The following is a 14,152-nucleotide window of genomic DNA, read 5'->3' on the forward strand; positions in this document are numbered from 1 at the left end:
TCAAAGTCAAATTTAAAAGCAAAAAACTAATGCACTAGTTTGGCGAAATAACGCAGTAATTCTGCGAAATAAAATTGCGAAATAGAGCGATAGTGTTAATTTGCAACTCTCTTGCGGTTTTTTACATTAACACTTTTTTTTCTCAATAAGTAGGCTGATTGCCTTTTGGGGGGCAATATTCAAAATGCGATACTTATCGGCATTGCGAAAAAAATAAGGCTTTTTGTGAACGAAATTCCCAAGTTGGAAGCCCGGCTTCCAAATCGGCGGAGTTCAAGTCACAAATGCTTGAACTCCAGAAATGTTCTATTTTAATACTATAAGCCGCATAAACAAGGATCTCTTATTCAAAATTACCCATGGGATCACAAAATATGAATGAGCTCGCGCGCACTAATTTAAAAGTTTTTGGTGCTGTGCACCCTTCGGGCCTATTAATTTTATGCGCATGTGCATGAATTTGAATTTATTAGGAACTGGTCTATTACTATGTCTATTACACAAACATGGCATCCATATTGACCAATCAACAGTATTACTCCCCATTTCTGATCCAAATGACGTCAAACTTCTAAAGTCGACCCCGATTGGCTGGCACGGGCTGCATGCACAAGTTGCATGTTAGGATTACGAATATCAAACTGTACTAGATTGGTTTAAACCGGTTTCGCACGCTCATTCCGAACATTACACCTCTTACCAAAAGGACCATGAATCCGATCATTAACAAGTGATTTTAAATTGGATTTGAAATGCAAAATCTCCGTTGGTACCACATCCCCCAAAAAAATTCATCTCACGAAAATCGGATGTGAATATTGTAACATCACGACATGAATAATTACTACTTTCGATTAGTGTGTCATTTTATTTAGGTGAAGAATGTGTTGTTACACAATGCTATTTGCCCAACATTTGTGTGAATTTATTTTATTGATGGTTAATTCGGGTAGAAATTATTGAACGACTGTTGGGATAATTTGTCTAAAGACACGGGCGTCGCTACAGGGGCCGGGGTGGGTCCCCCCCCCCCCCCCCCATTAGTCAGTTTTGTCGGCAAAATAGAAAATAAAGAATGGAGAAGGAAAGGGAAAGGAAGAGGGAAGAAGAAAAATGGAGAATGTAAATAATTAATACCGCTGCTCAAAACCCCGCGAAGCTAAAATCCGGAATCCGCAAAAGATTGTACATTCTGTCATGTGGGCAGAGCTGCCATGCACGAGAGGTGCGTCATATACGGCGGTCGACAGCTACAGCTGTGCAAAACACAAGCACGTGCTCGCTCGCAGTCAGTTAAGAATTGATCTGATGCTTATAGTGACAACTCAAATTATGGATCCGCATCCGCATATAAAAAGTTCAAATTTAGGATTTAAAGGGAATGTACATCATTGGCTTTTGCTGTAATTTTCAGAAATGAACTATTTGAGGAGTTAGTATAATAGATCAAATATTGTTACACTGACATGTTTGAAGTTTTGTGTTCAAAAATGCTGGAAAAACTAAGAAAAACAAAAATGTTCAAGTAGTCTGGTTCCTTGACTCCACTAAAGATAAAATGGATCAATTTATAAATGCCGGAAAATTGTAAGGTAAGGGAACCAGTGTAGCTGGTCTGCACCCGTTCATGAACATGTAACCAATAGCAAACCAAATTTGGACTGAAAAAAGTGTATAGTTGGAGCAGTAGTTGAAAAATAGTAAGGTTTTTTCCAACGGTGGTCGGCCGACCACACCGTTTGAAATGTATACAAAAATACAATTTTCTTGAAAATGACTTCACACCAGGTGCCATAGTTTTACAGAAAGATTTAGACTGTCATTTACCAACATCCTAGTAAGGTATTACGTAAAAACTTGGTAGTTTTATTTTTCGATGTTTGCAAATGTTGTATATTCCCTTTAAAGACCCCCCCCCCCCCCGCTCCATTCTGGGATCAGCGAACGGACCTGAACAAGTTTTACTGAGCGTGTACACGCAGTTTTTTGCGACGAGCAAAATAATGATGTCGAAAACTTTTCAATATTTATTAGGGCAAAATGTTGACGATTTACTTTTGAAGTTAAACTTATCCCACTGAAAAATCAAATCCATTCAAAGTAATCAATAAAATTAACCATTTATATTTTGTGAAGGAAATTGGAAATGGAGTAAAAGGGATCATTTTGGGCGGGAATTATCAATCACACTCATTTTGTGTGACGGTCCGTCGGCAAATTTCATGATGGCACCTCCCCCCCCCCCCCTTCAAAATAGTCCAGCGACGCCCGTATAGTTAGTCTGAGTATCACCCGTTATCCACGGAGCCATCTCCTGTCTAACGTCTGATATGTCAAAGCATGCAGATTTATGCAAGCCGCGCGCCAGCCAATCGGAATCGACTTTACTAAATCGTGACGTCACTTCATCCCAAAATCAGGACTAACGCTGTGATTGGTCAATTCGAATGCAGCGTTTTGTAATACAACAACAGCCGGGAGCGCATTTGTACCGAGCGCCGCGCGCCGTGACATTTTTTTTAAATCCATGTCTATGACGCGCAACAGATGAATGACCGAAGACCCGATAGACCTATAGAAAGTGCCTGCTGATTGGTCAAAATCTAGGAAGTCAAGAGGTGGGTCTTGCCCAATTAATCAGCAAATCTGTTCGCGCATATTAGACCATGGCATTCGCCGTGGTCTAATACATAGACTAGCATAGACTGTAGAAAGTTAGTAATTTGACCAACATTTGGGCTACTTACTAACCCATTTACTAAACTTCTTTAGTGTAAACCGTATATTTTAATCTGTTATATATACCTGTATGTATTTTTCTTTACTGTATTGGTCAGATAAGCGTATATTGATGTGTAACTGCTATACAATGTTTACACTTTCGGTTGCATTAATGCTACGTGTCTCGAGGATACCAAAACTGCCTCATTTTAAACTCCGGGTGGGGAGGGACCGGGTCAGAGGACAGTTTGGTTTCTCTTTATGGACAATTAGGATGCAGGCTTGGTTTTTTGTCGTGTCCGATTGATTTGGCTGGGCTTGAATTTACACACGAGCCTATATGGTAACGGCTACAGCCACTGAGACTCGTGTGTTATTTCAAGTCATAGCCAAGTAATTCGGTCACGCCTGTCTTGTTATCAAAGCTAAAAATAGTATAGGATTAACATTAATTGTTCCATGTAACGTTCATTTAGAGGGTTCATGCAATGAACTGTTCTTAGGACCACATTTTGTGAAAGTTTCTAATCCTCTGAAATGTGTGAAAACTATTTAACATCCCTTTTTGGTAATTTATTGGGGGAAAAAAACACTTCTTTGAACATTTAAAATTTACCTTGCTTTCCTGGACAGTTGAGGGCGCTGTTGTTGTGATGTCATTTCAGGAAGACACTGTTCAGTTTAAAACTGTAAACCCAAAAATTAGCTCATTGAAAACATTTGCGAGAAAAAAAATTGCTCATTGCTAGCGCCTAATGTCGTGTAGGCCTACTGGCACACCAATGAATCCCCAAAGGAAATAAACCTACACCGAAGTATCCCAAATTCTGGCAACAGTTGGTACAGAAGTAGCTGTAACATTCAGGTTCCTGTCTGAAATGACATCACAACTTTGCTCATTAATATGCAAATTCACATTAGCATAAAAACCAAAAAGGCACCAAAATCCCCTTGAGAATGGCAAGTGCTGGACATTTAACATTTGCTTAAAATAAATGGGACACAAACGTGCATTTTCAAGAATTGCATAAAAAAATACATTAGAATGGCCCTTTAATGTCTTTCATGGTAAACGAACTTGATGGAATATGATAATAAAATCACTAGTGATGAAATTATAGTCTTTTTAAACACTGTTTGTACACTGCACTGCAGCGTTGGTGTATAATAAGTAGCTAAATAAACTGATAAAACGAAAAGCATTCATTGTTTTATGTAAGAACAATCCACTTTCAATCAGTTTCATTGATGATAAAACTTGATTGACTTGCGTGTGACAGTAAATAGTCCTAACTGAAAGTCAATGGCGAAGGTACGAAATGATATAGGACTTCGATACCAATTGGGTATCATGACCTGCTGTACTACACCATATGATGGGGGCATGGGCGTCGATCGTACATCCTGAATAGAACAGGGGGCATGCCCCCCCCCCCCCCCACTTTTTTGAAGGATGGGGGACACCATATAAAATCTCCCCCCCCCCCCCCAGACTTTTGAACTCGTGTGTCTCATTTACAGGGACCGATTACAGGGGCGTAGCACAGTCATTTTGATTGGGGGGGGGTAAAATTTTGTGAAAAGGGCACTTGCACATCCGTGGCGAAATGTAGACACATTTTTTTCTCCGGACACTTGGCCTCCGTAAAATCAAAAAGCAAGGGTGGGGGTGGGGGGGGTGTCAGGTACCATCTGTCGATGAGGGTGCTGTTTAAAACCGACGATTATGCACACTAAAGGGAAATATGATGCTGCTTTTCAGGGCGATACATGCTTGGAAGCAAAGGCCGATGTCACAAAAAGGGCACGACTTCTTTTTCAAAAGGCCACTTGTTCAGCCCCCCCCCCCCCCCCCCCCCCGCTGGCAACGCCTATGGATTATGTACTACAATGTATCTTTTGCTAATAAAATATGGGTTAAAATTGGTCAGAAATTGCCTCAGATCGCACCACAGAGCATCAAAAATCAAATTTTTTTCGGGGCCCTTCAGCCGTAAGGGCTTCGCGCATTGCATTGATTGGATCTTATCAAGGTATCCCCCACCCTCACTTTTGGGAAGCGATTGACGCCCCTGCATGGGGGCCTGACGGATTGCCTTTAATACGGTATCGATATCATTCATAGGAGAGGTAATAGAAGAACAACCGATGACAGCAACAAGAAATATTCCAAGTTGAAAAGCCAATCTTTCTTGACTGTGAATCAAATGCATCGAGGACGATTTCCTCGGCGAGATTATGTCGTGATCAGCCTAATGACAGTGCGCCCTCATTTGAGTGCAACAAGTAAAATAATTGCATCTGTCATCAAGAGTAATCTCGGATTGCAAAGTCCGACTTCCCCGATAGACTTTTAGTCCTTAAAAAATCACCCTGCAGCTAGCAAGCAATTAACTTCAGACGAGAGAAGGGAAATAAATATGTTTTTCAATAATTATTGTTAATTCTCATTCAATTAGGCGAACTTTCTTTGCAAATCTTGGGATCACGGCAACAACTTTTTAAACATGTCTGGCCTTTTGACTTCCACCAGTGTTGCATTGTGGGTATTAAACTATGCAATGGCGACAATGTGAAAGTCACTAGTTTGTCTTCCGGATTTTTATTTTGGCCGGATTTTTGCGAGTCTGTTTTTTATTTCGTTTGGAAAATTGTATTTGGGGAACAAAATGGGGAAGGATCAAGATCTTTTGGATGCTGCCAGGACGGGGAACATGGTGACCATCCAGAAAATACTGTCGGCTCGACCGAAAAATGCGCTGTCGCAGGCGATAGCCATTGGGTACGTATTGCACGTTGTAGGCTATGGAAATTATTAATTTTTGGTAGTGGATATTTTGCCGGTGGTAACGCCGGCAAACTAACGTTTACTAAAGGTTTGCCGGCGGCAATCCATATCAACAGAGGGCGCTGTACTTTTTAAGATAGGGCTGAATTTATAACAAGTATTAAATTCCCACTAAAGTTGTGTAGCACAGTCGGTGCAGTGGTTAAGCAATGCCGGCTCTAGTGAGTGGGATGTCCCGAGTTCGTATCTAGATCCCCGCCACAATTTTAAGGGGTTTTTTTCCCATCCCCAAATAAATAAGAATATTCTTCTTTTATTATTTTAATATGTCTCGACAAAACATTTTATTGCAGAGTATTACTTTTTCTTTTTCAGATTTGTGGCTCTGGAGGATTTTTTTAAAGGGAAATAAAGTCCGAAATTATAAAATGGTCTGATCCCCATCTTGTAAATTTATACAAAAATACAACGATAATATTGGCATGGAGCCAGACTAAAATTTGTCACCGGAAAATGTTTAAGTACAAAAAAACAGTACATGTAACTGCGCATGTTCAGTGCATATCCAGCAAACTAACGTTTACTGAAGGTTTGCCGTCTCCGGCAAAATATCCACTGCCTTAAGTTTTTGACTTCCGTTGTTATGAAGTAAAAGAAGTCATTGACATATTGTTGGGCTTACAGTTACAGCTGTGAAAGTGCTTTGTCAAAGAAAGTGTAAAATGAAAGTGTGAAATTAATTCTTGTCAAAAATTATGTGATTGTTAATTATTCTTCAACTTCAAGAAGAGGGCATACATGGCATAGGGCCTACCGGAAAGATTCCCATATCTGGCCATCACTGGTCTGAAAATGTCTAGGCCTAAGTGTTTTCTCAGTAAATACTCCAATATTTTCCCTGCTAAATTTGACTTTTAAAGACATCACTTTCTGATGGCTGATAGGTCACTGAAAGGAAAAAATAGTGGCGATCGTGTAGGGCCCGGTTCCTAACTTAAGGAAACAAATTCCACATTAAAGTTATAAGACAGACCAAACTAGTGTCTGTTTTTTCCATTTCTATTTTTTTTCCACATGTATTAGGCCTAAATTACATTCCCCCACAGGTTTTTGTTTTTGAGTCCCACGATTTGACCTTGGTGATATGTAGGCCTATGTTGTATATTTTCGAGGAGTATTAATAGGGGTGTAAGCTAAGTGGCACCACCAACGTAAAAATATTCCCCCCTCCCTCCCCTCCCAAACAAAAACCCAATTTTTTTATGCGGCCAAAAATTGTGGGTGTCAATTGACCTATCGCTGTTTGCCCCTTAGAAAACCCTACGAAATGTTGTACGCTAAGTTTTATTTGTCTCAGATTTTGTGCGCTTCGCGTCCATTTGTATTTAATTGGACAATATTTCACAAGCTGCGTTGACGCTATTCGACCGTGATAGGTGACATGTAAAAGTCTGTTGACACCAAGAAATTGTTTCTGAGATTATTTTAATATCACAAGTATTTTTTTACAAATAAAGCTAGAACCTTTGATACAATAGAAATGATCAGTATTTAAAGAGGAAAGAAATGTTTCTGTTTAATTTTCCAATATAATCTAACATCGCTACATTTTTCACTCAGGGCACTGGAAAAGAAAATTCCATTGATTTTAACTTTGAAAATTTGTTGAAAACAGCTTATCCTGAGAGTGTTGGAAAAGTTTGAACCAATTGTCATTTCTATTTTGGATTGCCATTTTTTTTCTCCAAAGGTGGCTGACATGTTTAATTATTTTTCCCCGTCAAAAACACCATGATCAAATGAAAATGGTTAAGTGTTCAATTGAAGACAAAAATTAATTGAGAAATTTACAAACATTGGGGTCTTTTAGCAGTGAAGTTAGCTTAACCCTAAACTTCCCAAAAATTTATCCTCTTTACAAAATGGAGCATTTTGCAGGATTAAGGCTACACGTACATACATGTACGGCAAAATTGTGTGGCTATTTTTGGAGGATGCACCTTCTGTCAAGGTCTTGGGCTGGACCTTGTGTTGTTTATGTTCAGCTGTGCATAAATCTAGGGCTACACTTAAAATCCTCCGCACTGCTCCAGGATGTCACTGGCTCTGCCCAACATATTAACAGTGATTGCTGGAGGATTTTGCAGGATTGAGGCAGTGGTCACCCCTCCAAGGACCACATTCAAGAAATAACGGAGGATTTTACAGTGATTATGGCTGTATGCAAGTTTTGCATGGAATCAGTTGGTGGATCTTGCAAGATTCAGATTGCATTCTAGCAAAAATGCCTAGAGGTAAAATGTGAAAACTTGCATTCAACATGTACCGGTATTTAAAATTATAAAATTAAAAAAAATGTACTTGCTCAATAAAAATATGTGCATACCGGTACCTTGTGCAATGTTACATACCTAGTGTGGACATTCACTTTGTTTTCGTGTACATTTGTGGGTAATTCTCCATGGGAGAGCAAAAAATGTCAAAATAAATATTTACATATTAAACCTTTTTGGTACTTTTTCCAGACCTCAATTAAATGGGGAATTCAGTTCAAAAAACGAAATTGAAAAAAATACATATTTCGGGTAAAAACTGATTTTTGCAATTTATGATTAAAAACATTCAGATTTGGTAAAAAATAAAATTTTGTGTATGTATTACTTTCTGAATTAGGCCTATAGGGAAAAGATTTGATTTATTTTATGATGTTACAAGTTACTAACATTACTCAGGGTCATTAAAAAAAATCTAAAAATATAAATATATATATAAGAAAAGCCTGTAAAAAAAATTTGTTTTGCTCACACTGTGAAAACTCTTTCAACCCAATTTTTTAGTGTTTCCTTCATTTTGCCACAGATACATGTAAACCTAACCCAAAAATCCCTCTAAACCTGTTTTCGAGAGGGGGGAAACACTGTGTGGACGTGGGCAATTCCAAACTATGTACGTCGTTGCTACCTGGTTTATGTGGACATCTTTTGTTCGGAAGTCCACACGGTGAATGTACATGTAACACATTACAAGTAACAAATGGGACAGTCATCGATTCCAATAACTCCTGAACACACACGACCACAAATATGTCTGGAAGTGCATAATGAAACGAAAGCGACCCCCAAAGCCTTGGGGCATGTCACACAAGGTCAATTGAAGTATGATCATTTTGGTTATAGCCGGTGCTTGACACCTCCATCGGTAGTAGAGCACACACAAGTTTACTGTCCGTGGTAATGCCTTAGTGCACACAGCACGAGTCGCTTATTAGCGGAATTTTGGCGTGCTGAGCCTTGAAATCTTCTGGGGCCAGTTTGCGAATGTTCTTTCAACAGCGAGCTGTCAGCTATGCGCGTAAACACACAGCTCTTCAGTAAACTGCCTATTACATATGTGACCCGCTCTGCAAAAATGAGTCTGATGTCGCATAATTTGAATTCAAGCTTTTGCCATTTTGAAATGGAAACAGTAAAAATTTGCTCAAAATTTGGATTTTTTGTTTTTGTTTTATTTTGGTTGTTTGATAGTTTTAGTTCAAACATCTTACACAAAAATGTAAATATTGTAAGAAAAAGAAAAAAAATTATGAATCTTTGGTGCTTTTCTTGGTTAGTTACAGTGTATTTGTCATTTTTCAAAGCCTTTTTTCTACATTGAGACACTTCTAGCTTTGCAAAAACTTGACAGAATGAAACAAGCACAACAATGCAACCAAATGTCCTAGAGAGGTCCGTGATATACCAAATGAAAGCTTATTTCATTCCCATTTTATTAATGTAGTTAACTCAAAATGTCAGTTTTGCCACAACAGACTCATTTTTGCGGAGCGGGTCACATATGAACAGTTGTGCAGACAAACAAACTGTACCATATGATTCAGGATTGACACAAGCATTTGAGAAATTCCATTTTTTTTTCCCGCCATTTTTCTTTTGCAAGACACAAAAAAGGTACCTCGTTTGTACAACGGCACTACGTATGTAAAGGTTTCTTTATTTTTCTCAAAAACAAATAATAGTTTTATATGGAATATCTATTTTTTAGGATTGATTAACCCTAACTCCCTAGGCATTTTTGCTAGGATGTAGCCTCAATCCTGCAAAATCCTCCAATTGGCCTCATGGAAAAATAGCATATAGCCTCAATCCTGCAAATTCCTCCGCTATTTCTTGAATATGGTTCATGGAGGGATGACCACTGCCTGAATCCTGCAAAATCCTCTGGCTACGTCTGTCAATAGGCTGAGGCAGAGGCAGTGACATCCTGGAGCAGTGCGGAGGATGTCAAGTATAATCAAGGACTAAATTTATGCACGGCTGAGCATTAATAACACAAGGTCCGGCCCAAGACCTTGACACAGTGCGTACTCCGAAATCAGCAACGCACTTTTGCCATGTAACCTCAATCCTGCAAATTCCTCCAATTTGCAAAAAGGATTTTGGAGGATTCAGGGTGGTTAGGGTTCTTAATATATTTTAATTGAGGTTATGAACTTCCAGTTACAAAAGATCTTGCACACATGAAGCTTGTCCACAATAACTTTTAAATATTTGTTTAACAGTAAGGAAATAAATATTGCCAAATAAGTAAAACAGTACATTTTTGGATTAGCTCCTAATAATGGAATTGATTTTTTTTTTTTACCCTAACTCCCTAGGCATTTTTGCTAGGATGCAACCTCAATCTGCAAAATCCTCCAACTGCCTTCATATAAAAATTGCATACAGTAGCCTCAATCCTGCAAAATCCTCCGTTCTTTCTTGAATGTGGTCCTTGGAGCGCTGACCACTGCCTCAATCCCGCAAAATCCTCCAGCATTCACTGTCAGTATATTGAGACAGAGCCAGTGACATCCTGGAGCAGTGCAGATTACTAGAGGATTTCAAGTATTTAGAATGTAATCTAGGCCTTATGCACGGCTGAGCATTTAATCAACACAAGGTCCGGCCCAAGACCTTGACACAATGCATCCTCCGAAATCTGCCACACATTTTGCCATTAAAGCCTCAATCCTGCAAAATTGTCCATTTTGCAAAGAGACTTTTGGAGACTTTTGGAAGGTACCGGTACACAAAATACAGTGTAGAAGGTTATAGTCCCTTTAATACAACATATGCAAACATCGAAAAATAAAACTACCAAGTTTTTACGAAATACCTTACTAGAATGTTGGTAAATGACAATCACAAGCATCTTGTAAAATAATGGCACCTGGTGTGAAGTCATTTTCAAGAAAATGGTATTTTTGTATACATTTCCAACGGTGGTCGGCCGACCAGCGTTGGAAAAACCTAACTATTTTTCAACTATTGCTCCAAATTTACCATTTTTTCAGTCCAAATTTTGTTTGCTATTGGTTACATGTTCATGAACGGGTGCAGGCCAGCTAGACTGGTTCCCTTGCCTTACCATTTTCCATCATCTATAAATTGATCCATTTTATCTTTTGTGGAGTCAGGGAACCAGACTACTTGAACATTTTTGTTTTTCCTTGGTTTTTCCAACCTTTTCGAACACAAAACCTCAAAAATGTCAGTGTAACAATATTTGATCTGTTATACTAAGCCCTCAAATAGTTCATTTCTGAAAATTAGAGCAAAAGCCAATGATGTTCATTCCCTTTAACATGTTTAAGTCGTCTGTTCCAGTACTGTAAATTTTAATGTTTCCATTAATGTTTAATTGTTCACGCCAACAAATTACACTCACCGCAAGTCTCATTTGATACAAAATGTACATGTACGAAATTGAGTGTAAGATTTGGAAATATGAATTTTCTTTTTATTTTTCCCCCTTTCCTCTCAGTTTCAGACGAAGTGTGGCTCCAAACTGCCAAGACAGTTCTGGGTATACACCACTGCACCACGCTGTGCTGAACAATCACAAGTAAGAACTTTTAAAACCAGGATCTGATTCCTGTAGAATAGTATTGGGTTTGTTTGATACATACATGTACATGTAGTCCAGTTACATACGAAGTAATACCTACATGTAGGCCCCTATACATTTCTACCCGGTACATGTACAATATGTTGAACATAATGTATAGAATTGGTTTTGAAATGAAACACAGTTGAACAAAATTACATAAACTTCCAAGCCTGAGTTGATACATCCACAAACAGTATACAAGATTCAAGGACTTTCCTTTCGCAGATTTTTGTGAGCAGAGTAAACAGCGCCCCCTACAATTGCCGCACCAAGCGTAGACATCATACACTAAACATGTGTTTGAAAGCGCAGGGAAACTTCAAATTTGATTTTTCGCTTTCCAAAGAGCAAAGGGAGATTTGTCAGATTTTTCCTGATTTCAGTATTTTTTTTACCAGATTTTTTTCTGATTTCAGAATTTTTTATAAGGATTTCGGCTGATTTCAGGATTTTTTTTAATAAGGATTTTTCCTAATTTCAGGATTTATTTAATTTAAGGATTTTTTTTATAAGTATTTTTCCTGATTTCAAGATTCTTTTTAACAAGAGTTTTCCTGATTTCAGGATTATTTTGTACGGATTTTTCCTTAGTTATAATCTTTTTAACATATTTTTCCTGATTTCAGGATTTTTATTCTCACAAGGGCTTTATTTCCTGGTGTCAAGATTTTTCAAGAAACTCGTTTGAAATCGGAATTTCCTGTAAAGGTGTTTTAACTCAAGTTTTTTATCGAACAAAATAAATGGGTATTTTAAGGCAATTGTAAACATACCCTCTGCCGATGATGCTGTGGTTTTTTCATTTTTCCCCAATCTGGCCCGTGATAGAGACCATGATATCCACACGTGTGTATGGTGCCAGTGCGGTTCCGTTGCGGTTTTTGCACATTTCCTGCCGAGGGAAACGAGGGATTACGTCTCCAAATCCATCACTTCCCAACAAACATGTTTTTGCTGTTGGACACAATCCTTGAACTTCACACAGACATCAATGTTGCACACTTTCTTTTACACATGTGGACATGTCGAGAGCACATCAGTGCATTTGGATTGGGTGACTGCAACATTTTTGGAAACGATTCCAATTTTGTCCCAGAAATCGCAATTTCATTAGCTATCAATTCTACATGGCAATTTTCCCCCGGCGAAAAAAAATTGTAAAAACTTCCATCTAGTGTGTGTAAATACTTGTTAAGTGCTACATTGTAATTAGGCCTAGTGGTCATTTTTAAGAGATGTGTACAATGTATAGGGTATGAACTCTCCCAATGACGAATCCGGAACCAAATTTTCGGATTCTAGATGCTCTGTGGTGCGATCTGAGGCAATTTCTGACCACTTTAACCAATGTTTTTTTGAGGAAAAGATGGTGGTGTACTCATTGCCTGCCTATATTGCGATGTCACCAAAAAAAAAAAAAAAATAGGTTTTGTTTTGGGGGGGCCATGGCCCCCTTTGGCCCCCCCCCCCCCCCCTGGATCCGCCCTTGGATGGGTTTGGGGCAAGAAGGCTTATATTTTTATTTTTATTTTCAACAAGTGGAAGGGGATTATTAGTATGCACAATTTCCACATTATAATATTAAAACTAAAAGGTACATGTACATATGTACACATATGTAGCTTACCCTAACCCACCTCAATCCTCCAAAATCCTCTTTGCGGTTTTGGAGGATTTCAGAAGATTGAGGATGAATGGTGTTTGAGAAATGTGGATTTTGGAGGATTGAGGATGAACAGGTGTTGAATCACATGAGAATTTTAGAGGATTGAGGATGAATGGTGTTGAAGCACATAAGGATTTTGGAGGATTGAGGATGAATGGTGTTTGAAGAGGAGGATTTTGGGGATTGAGGATGAATGCATTTTTGAGGCAGGACTGTCTGACGATTTTGAAGGATTGAGGCGCTGGGTATCCTTCATTTGAATATAAGTGCAACATTTTGGAGGATTGAGGATGGTTCCTAGCAAAACGGGACCAGGGGTTTAGGGTGGTTCGCAAGATTTGTTTCCTGAAAATTTTACACAAAAAGGTGTCTTCACTCTCCTTTGGAAGGGCCCATGGACCCTGTTGCCCCCCCCCCCCTTCCACTCCACCCCACTCCCTTGATCCGCCAATGATCTCTCCATAGAACATGATTATCTACCTTGAAAGATTTGTTTCTTTACCACACAATTCAAGACAAGTACTGGCAACTCTGAGTGTTACACGATTAGCACAAAAAGTGAGTATTGGCATCTTCATTTCATGGTGCTGTAAACTTCACTATTCATTCATTTAAAATCAAACACACAATGTACATTTTATGTTATTCCACAAAGCCCCGTTTTTTTTCGCAATCTTTCAGGGGCGCGATTCCATCAACCATGTCATGTACATAATAGGACCTACATGTACCGACAGGGAAGTGATTCCTCAAAATAAAGTGAAATCACGACTCCGATTGTGAACATCAACAAACATTTAGACGAAAGAAAGCTAAACAGCGGAATGACAAAAAGCTCAATTCAGTTTCAAAATGTCTGCCACAATACGGTCCATGACTTTTTATGTACCGATATCCTTGTAGAAAATCTAATGGACCACAGCACAACCACATTAATTTTGTATACATTATGGTATAGTGAACTTTTTCAAGGAATTTCCATTGATCTTTTTGACCTTCAATTCAAGCTCACCAACTAAATCTAAAGATGCATCCTTTTGCCTGTACAT

General features: G+C 38.7%; 1 protein-coding gene across 1 annotated transcript in view; it reads left to right on the forward strand.

The window, feature by feature from the left end:
* Nucleotides 1-5,244: 5,244 nt before the first annotated feature.
* LOC119721440 (mucin-5AC-like) overlaps nt 5,245-14,152 on the forward strand; it is a 38,114-nt gene continuing 29,206 nt past the window's right edge. Inside the window, exons 1-2 of the mRNA XM_038191522.1 lie at nt 5,245-5,503; nt 11,312-11,392. Of these exons, the coding sequence (XP_038047450.1) occupies nt 5,391-5,503; nt 11,312-11,392 (194 nt within the window). The 5' untranslated portion in view covers nt 5,245-5,390. The remainder of the gene's footprint in view (nt 5,504-11,311; nt 11,393-14,152) is intronic.

Source organism: Patiria miniata, unplaced genomic scaffold (genome assembly GCF_015706575.1).
Source record: "Patiria miniata isolate m_02_andy unplaced genomic scaffold, ASM1570657v1 HiC_scaffold_1, whole genome shotgun sequence".
NCBI classification, from domain to species: domain Eukaryota; kingdom Metazoa; phylum Echinodermata; class Asteroidea; order Valvatida; family Asterinidae; genus Patiria; species Patiria miniata.